Below are 7,790 nucleotides of genomic sequence, written 5' to 3'. Positions count from 1 at the left end.
ACCCACCTCCCACAGCGTCGCCCCCAGCAGGTAGATGTCAGTGGCGGGGCCCAGCGCCTTGTGCAGCAGCTCCGTCATACCCCCCACAGGCAGCACCCCGCGCTCCCGAGTCTTGCCGCGCTTGAGCTCCCGGTCGAAGCGCCACTCCAGCAGGCCCGCCGCGTCCAGCGCCGCCAAGTGCTCTGGGGGCGCGTGGGTGGGTGTGTAGCCGTTTGTGGCGCCCAGGCCGTCGCTGATGCGCTGCGCGAGGCCAAAGTCGATGAGCAGGGGGCGCAGGGGGTTGGCCGCGTCCACCACCCAGTTGTCCGCCTTGCCGTCGCGGTGGATGAAGCCCTGTGTGGGGAGGATGGCGGGACCGCGGGAGGTCGGAGCATAACATGATGGGCTGGGCAGACATCGCAGGTTGGGCCAGCCGAGTGAGGGGGAAACAGAGGCGAGGCGACGGCAAGGAGAGCCAAGCTAAGTGTCCTGTGTCGGGGCCTCACAAGGTGAGGCGCCTCGTCCCGCCCGACCAAAAGTTGTGGAGGCTCGCGGCCCCCGCAGCCCAGCCACCACCACAAGGGGCGTGCAGGCTGCACGCCGCAGTCAAGATGTCATCCGCGCCCTCCCCCCTTGTCCCCCGCCCCCACCCTGCGTGGTGCGTCTCACCGAGCTGTGCAGGTCGTGCAGTGCCTTGAGCATGTTGGGCACCATGGCGCCGGCCTGGTGCACTCGCGCCGCCATGGTCTCTTCTGGGCTGAGGCCCGCCGCCTCGCAGGCGTCTTCCAGCTTGCAAAAGCACGTGCGCACGCTGTCGTCGCCGGGGCGGAAGGACGCGAGGGCGATGCCGCTGTTGGTGTGGCTCCAGGCGATCGCAGGCACCAGGGTGTTGTGGCCCGCCAGCATGGGCGCCACCAGCGCCTCATTCAGGGCCTGCGAGGTTGAGGAAGGCCCGGGAGGGGCCCAAGAGCACGGGGTAAGGAGGAGAGCAGCACCAGCGACAGGGGCACAAACATACCCGGCTGTAGCCCTGCCCTCGAGCCGCACCCCGCGCACCTGACGCCAGCGTGTGTCCCTTGGGTTTGTCATCATCACGTGCTTCACAATCACATGCTCGCAACCACGGAAGACCGGCTTCTCGATGCGCACCAAGCCCCTCGTGAACATGACAGGGCCCGACCCCCTGTCAGCCAGGGCCCTACGCAAGGGGGCCCGGGCGGAGGGGGGAGCGCAGAGGCACGGTAACGAGTGGGCGGGGCGGCTGCGCAGAGTACCACACACGAGGCGGTTACTCACAGCAGAGACGGCAAGTGCAGCACCCGCGGCGCGCAAGCGAGCGAAGCGCACGCTGTCGATCGGCCTCTCGCGGAGAGAGGGCGCACGGCAGTGCTGGGAGCGACCCCCACGTGCCCTGCAGGCGACTGCCAACCCCCTGCTACCCCTTATCCAACGCACGTGCTGAGATCTGAGGTGCCCACGGCTGCCAACGCCTGCCTGCGACGCTCTGCCAGCAGCGGCAGTGCTGCATCAGCTCGGAGCCATGTCCTCGCAGCACCCATATCGCCTCAGACGATGCCTGACCCGCTGCCAGGGTCAGGAGAAAACACCAGGCGCCTCTTTTCAAGGCCCAAATCGCACTCCGTCAGACGAGCTCGAAGGGTCTTGCCAAAACGTCTTCTGTGTGCGTGAGCTGGACGAGTCAAACATAGTGATCTTACGAATCATTCATCATCATCATCATGATACACACAAACCGTAAAAACAAGAAGACACATACCGGTTTTATGCATGAGCGTAGGTAAATAATGCTGCTCCTATGCTGGCTACCTAGCAGCTGCTCGCACTACAAGCGCATGTATGTGCCGCCGGCAGCAGCCTACCGGATGCACTTGCAGCAGGACGGTGCACCCCAACACTTGGACCTTGGGAGGTGAGCGGAGGGACAGTAAGAGAGGTTTGTTTGGTTGATAAGCACCGGGGCACCGCCGAGTATGCATGGGATCTGGGGTACACCAGAAGACTTGGAAGTGTCGGTACGATCTATGACAGGATGACGGGCTGTGAGAAAGGGATCGATGGAGCCAAGCAAGGTGTGGTGCTGTGCTCGCATGCTTTGCTCATGCTGTGTGCGATTTCTTGTGTCGGGCGGCCCTACTGGGCAGCCACCTGCCTGCTGCCTGTTGCAACAATCGAATTGCCTTGCTGTCGGCAGGGTGCCTTCACAGCAGAACGGTTGAGCTTCATCGCGTGTCACACGACACCCTATGTATCCCGCCGGTGAACACAGTCACTGAGGTAATCAGCATCTTTGAGGGAGAGAACCCAGCAAGGGCAGCCCTTGAACCTGGAGATAAAATTGAGGTACAAAACAACACCATGCTCAAGGTGATTTGCAACTGTGATGAAAGTCCATGAAAGAGTCTTGAAATTACCAAGACTGCGAATGAGCATGAAGCGCTCAATCATGCAACTCCCTCACCCCATGGGGTGGCCACCTACAGCCCCTCCCAACATGGCACGCCTGCATGCGTCAGTGCAGCAACCGCGATTCCCTTGCGCGCTGGCCAACTCAAGCGCCTGTGCCCAGGCAGCCCACTGCATCTGGCAAAACACTCTGTTCCCTCCAGTGGTGGCGACGGCCACCGTGCGCCCTGCCGCCGCGGCGGCCCCTGCCACCGCCACCGCCCCTGTTGCCACCCGCCCGCTGCGCGTGTGCGGCCTTAGCCGCCTTCGCCGCCGCCTCCGCCGGACGATGGCGCGGTGCCTCTCAGTCTTGGCGCGGTCCAGCCAGTAGAGCTGCGGGCGCGTGGGAGGATGAGGCTCAGCTGGAGGATTGTTACAGCAGTGTCCCCGGCGGTCGCCCGTGGGAGCGCGTGTATCAAGGCTGATGGATGCAGCCGCTAAATCTGGTTCGCACGCGGCGCGGGGCAGGTCATGGCAGTTGCTGATCCAGCTACATGCCACACGCAGCCTTGAAACCCGTGCGTGCATGGCGTTGGTACCAGCCCATGCGAAAATGATGCCAAGACCTGCGCAAATGTAGGCAGGCAGCTGGCGCTCAATCACCTCGCCCGCCCCCTCCCTTTGTACGACCCCCCCTCGGCTCCTTGTCGCTCTCCACGCCAGCCACCATAATCGCTCGAGTCCGTCAGGCGCGCAAGCTCAGCCCGCATAGCGCTAGGCCGCTCGACGTGGGTCATCTGAGGCTTGCCCTGCAGCGTATGCATACACGAGAGCAGGGGACATACAAAGTGAAACAAAGGTGTCAGCAACTCCTCTTCGCCTGACAGGTCAAGCCGCGGTTGTACGGCCAAAGCATCTGAAAAAATCGTAATCATCAGTGCTACCCGTGCACTGAACAAGTCCTGTACAGTGTAAAGGCATGGGCTCCCCACCTTGTCCAATGCGCTCTGAGGTGAAGGCGGGGTCTGCGGGGGGGCCGCTGCAACGCAGGATTCAGTGCGCAACCATGGGGGCAATGAGAGCAGCCTGCCCTGGAGGAACGATGCGCTGTACAAATGCGTGTAATCTTACATCATCGCACCGTCATCTGCTGTGTCTTCATCATCTGCGGCCACCAATGGCCCACTCTCTATAATAACAACCCCCGTGCAACCCGACCACGCGGGGTCTCACCGCCCGGCCCCTGTCCCGGATGCCGCCCACACAGACGGCGCGAGCACAGACGCGTCGCAGTGGCGCTGCGACGGCTGCCTGTCACCGCCCCACACACAAGTCTGCTACCATCTTTGGCACGTCCTTGGGGTATGCAGGCGCTGGGCCGTGATTGACGTTTCCCACACTCACGACGCCCCGGAGGCTGGTGTCTCGGCGACGCCAACATGCACGTAGCTGGAAGGCCCAACGGCATCTTGCAGCGGCTTCAGCGACAAATAGTTTGTGCTGATTTTTGCGACCTTTCTGTGCCTGCATCTTTGTGATTCCTTTCTCGCGCGATCTGGGACCGCGGCACAGGCGTTCCTGGCGTCTTGGGCAGGCCTCGCGGAGGGGCGGCTTCGCGTGAACCCTGTCTTCTCCAGTTACTGGCCACTGCCGCAGGCATCGGGCCTCCACAAGGGCCCCTCAAGCAGCGAGCGGCGGGGAGGGGCCATCATCGTGATACGCGCTCAACTGACACCTGCCATGTCAAAACTGACCTTGCGTGCCATGTATTGTAGCAGAACGTGAGGCGGCCATAGACAGATGGCGACTATCAAGAACAGGGTGCGAAGCGGGCGGCGCAGCCCCGACCTGAGCGCTTGCTGCCATCGCCAGCCAACCTGCAGACCGCAGCAGCTGGCTGCAAAACGCCATGCTGGATCGCTTCTGCCTTGCTCCAGGAATTTCTGAATCGCCTGTCTCCCTCACAAACTCAGACGCCCGGGACCACATCATGAATTGATTTCAAGCTGCCTGGCGTACCATGCATCTTGCTCATAGACCCAGCAAATGCACCCCGCAAACGCCCCCCCCCACCTGCCCGCTATCTGCAAAATATGTCTTGTCCAGGCGGTGGCCATCGTGAACCCCAGCAAGTCCCCCAGGGACTGGAAAGTTTACACCATCACCGACCCTGTTGCTGCCTCGTCGCTGTTTGGTGTGCTTGGTGATTTTTTCGAGCCGGTCCCGGAGGGCACCGCGGTGGCCAAGCCCGAGCAGGTGCACCCACCGGAAGCAGATTACGGCGAGGCAGGGGGGGTCCTAGCAGCAGACTCAAGCAAGGAAGACAGCCCAGATAGCCCATTGCCGTGGGCGCTTGCGCCTGCAGCGGCCTCCGCTGGCCTTCCATTCCACGCGCTAGGGACACCTCGCCTGCGAGCGCGATCGCGCGTGCATCTGGGCGGGGCCGGAGTCTCTCCGGCTTGAGGCAGCAATACGTCCCCTCGCTCCCATTGCATGATCCATCAGCCGACCCCGCGCGGCCGCCGCACCCCCGCTTGCTGCCCGTGCGCCTCAGGAGGCGCGCCTGTGGATGATCGACCTCAAAACGCTGGAGCTGTACAGGGGGCGGCCCGAGCCCGACGCGGCTGCCGTTCGGCGCGTGCTGGTGGACGGCGCCGGGGCCCAGTTTCGAAACGTCAAGCGCTGCTACCTGCAGGAGGTGTGTGGGCTGCCGACTGCGCGCGTGGCCGTGCCCCTGCGCCGCACCGGCGGTTGGAGCCAGGTTGCCTGCGTGCGCATGCAACAGGCAGCAACCAGTGGTCTTGCGTGCACCTCCGGACAGCCTTGTCATGCCTTGCTGTGCTCGTCAGCAGCTGTGATTGCTAGGCCAAGCAAGTGATGGCCAAGTGCTGCAGATGCTGCTCATCTACGTAGTCAAGCAGCCTCAAGGTACACCTTGATTTTCTCGCTGAATACACAATGCTGCACCCCGCGCATCATCCTGATGTGCATGCGCATTGCCCCACCAGCTCAAGGAGATGTGGGAGGACGCGCTGCGCGGCAACCGCCTGAGCAGGGAGGTAGGCGGGGAGGCCATGTGATGCAGGGGACAGCCATTGCCGAAAGTGGCCTTGTATGACTGCGCTGGCTTGCACAGCTGCATCGCTGCGCAACCGCACTGGGGGCCTCAGGCTGCCTATCCACTGGCTTCGCAATTTACGGCTGACCATTGCTTCAATCCTGTGTAGCAAAGATGGCTGCGAGCCAGCCCTGTGATCCACATAGCGTGAACATGCACTAAGCCGCTCCTTTAACACCTTTTTGACTTCATGCCCGAAGCTGCCTCGACACACCCCAAAAAAACTGCCTGATGGAATACCTCAATCCACGGCAGCAGCATCCAGCTCACTCATCCATGCGCGCCCCCACCGCCCGAAACCTCTTGTTTTGCCTCTTCTCCCAAAGGAGCCGCCCGACCCGCTTCACGAGATAAGGCAGCGCATGCTGGACGGCGTCCCGCCGCGCGTCATCGACCCCGTCGACGGCGCCCGCTTCGCCACGGCAGTGGACTTTGCGCGCCACCTGGTGCCCGAAGCGCCCTGGCGCGAGTTCCCCGGAGAGGTGCGCGTGTGTGCAACAGCGCGGTGCGGCCAGGCGGCAGGGAGATGGGGCTGGTGGTGCGGGCTGGATAAGGGGCTGCAGTCAAGGCTGCGTTTCAATGTTAAGGTCTGCACGGCTAGCTGAGGAGGTGCAGCTGCAAAGCGCCGGCGCCGCTTGTAAGGGCCTTGCGTGCACGCAGGGCGCAATCTGCTCAATCTGCTCCCTGGTGCAGCGATTGACAAAAAGCAGCCCTTGAGCGAATACCCATAAACATTTGTGAAGCCCCTCCCCCCCCTCGCTGTCCCACGCTGCGCAGTTTACTGTGGCGCAAGGGGAGGCGCTGCAGGAGCGCATCAGCCGGCGCTCGGCAGAGTGGGCCAACCCTCCAGGCGAGGTGCAGGTCGCGCTGCCGGACAACTTCCACGACGTGAAGCTGCTGCTGAAGTGGGCTGCTGTGCTGCTGTCTGGCAGCGAGACGCCCTCGGTCGAGGCCAGGGCTGGCGCCCTGAGGGCCGTGGCGCTGGCGACGCAGGGCCTGCGCGCCAGGCTCACTGCAGCACCCTGAGTGATCGGCCAGGCTCCTGTGGCCGGCGCCCAGCGTGTGGTGCAGGTGGTGCGGCGCGGCCGACCCTACCCCCCGGACGTCGAGAGGAGAGTGGCGCGGCAGCATGAGAGGTGTGTTTGTTTGGACGAGTGTCAGCGGCGGGGCAGCGCGGGGTATGTAGGGGTTGAGGTACACCGGAAGACTGCAGAGTGCGGATACCATACCTAGCAGGGACGACGGTGCAGAGGAAAAGGATGGAGCCAGCAAGATGTTGTGTTGTGCCCGTTTGTTTTGCTCATGCTGTGCGTGTGCTTTCTTGTGTCAGCTGTCAGACGGCCCTACTGGGCAGAAATCCGCCTGCTGTAACAACCGCATCGCGTTGCTGTCGGCAGCGTGCTTTCACAGCGGAGCGGTTGCGCTTCATCGTGTGCAAAAGGACACGCTGTCCCGGTGGTGAACACAACTGCTGAGGTCACCAGTTTTGTTGAGGGAAAACCTGGCAAGGACGTACAGCCCTTGATCTTGAAACAAAACCGAGTTACCAAACGATGCTCAAGAGGATTTGCAACTGCGATTGAAGTTCATGAAAGGGTCTGAAGTCACCAAGGGATGACTGCGAATGAGCAAGAAGCGCTCGATCATGCGACTCCCGCACCCCTTGGGGTGGCCACCTGCAGTCCCTCCTCAGCACGCCTGCATGGGTGCAGCAACCGCTGTTTCCCTACGCACTGGCCAGCTCGAGCGCCAGTGTGCCAGGCAGCCCTCGGCGTCTGGCTAAAAAGCCCGACTGTGCCCTTCAGTGGTGAAGGCGGCCGCCGCGCCCCCTGCCACCGCCATGCGCCCTGCCGCCGCCATGCGCCCTGCCACCGCCATGCGCCCTGCGGCCGCCGCGGCCCCTGCCGCCGCCGCCGCCCCTGTTGCCACCACCGCCCCTGTTGCCACCCGCCTGCTGCGCGTGCGCCGCCCTGGCCGCCTTGGCCGCCTCCTCCGCCAGCACGATGGCGCGGTGCTTCTCAGTCTTGGCGTGGTCCAGCCAGTAGAGCTGCGGGTGTGTAGGAGAATTGAGGTCAGGAATCATCTTGCTACTGACTGCGCCCGACGGAAGCCGGTGGGAACGCGCGACATGCGTTTGATGCATGCAGCTGCCAAACCACGGTAATGCAGGGCTCAGCGCAGGGTCTGGCAGCCGGGGAATCAGCGACATGCCACACGCAGCCTTGAAAGCCTTGCGTATGTTGCATTAGCACGCACCCATGTGGCACTGACGCCAACACACGTTCAGATG

General features: G+C 63.1%; 3 protein-coding genes across 3 annotated transcripts in view; 1 reads left to right on the top strand and 2 right to left on the bottom strand.

The window, feature by feature from the left end:
• Positions 1 to 1,146, bottom strand: part of MNEG_11346 (hypothetical protein) — a gene marked incomplete at both ends in the record, with an annotated part of 1,671 nt that extends 525 nt beyond the window's left edge. The window contains 3 exons of the mRNA XM_014040184.1: positions 7 to 333; positions 649 to 912; positions 1,036 to 1,146. Coding sequence (XP_013895638.1) covers positions 7 to 333; positions 649 to 912; positions 1,036 to 1,146 — 702 coding nt within the window. The remainder of the gene's footprint in view (positions 1 to 6; positions 334 to 648; positions 913 to 1,035) is intronic.
• A 3,036-nt stretch (positions 1,147 to 4,182) lies between these two features.
• Positions 4,183 to 6,526, top strand: MNEG_11345 (hypothetical protein; the record flags this gene model as incomplete). The annotated part of the gene is made up of 6 exons (XM_014040183.1): positions 4,183 to 4,203; positions 4,489 to 4,638; positions 4,937 to 5,080; positions 5,391 to 5,441; positions 5,827 to 5,982; positions 6,278 to 6,526. 6 exons carry the CDS (start codon positions 4,183 to 4,185, stop codon positions 6,524 to 6,526), a joined length of 771 nt encoding a protein of 256 aa, XP_013895637.1.
• A 775-nt stretch (positions 6,527 to 7,301) lies between these two features.
• On the bottom strand, positions 7,302 to 7,547 carry MNEG_11344 (hypothetical protein; the record flags this gene model as incomplete). The annotated part of the gene is made up of 1 exon (XM_014040182.1): positions 7,302 to 7,547. A coding segment is annotated over one exon (246 nt), but the record flags the coding sequence as incomplete, so codon positions are not given.
• Positions 7,548 to 7,790: the final 243 nt, after the last annotated feature.

This window comes from Monoraphidium neglectum, assembly GCF_000611645.1.
Source record: "Monoraphidium neglectum strain SAG 48.87 unplaced genomic scaffold scaffold02702, whole genome shotgun sequence".
In the NCBI taxonomy this organism is placed as follows: Eukaryota; Viridiplantae; Chlorophyta; class Chlorophyceae; order Sphaeropleales; family Selenastraceae; genus Monoraphidium; species Monoraphidium neglectum.
This window is presented reverse-complemented; position numbering and strand designations above follow the sequence as displayed.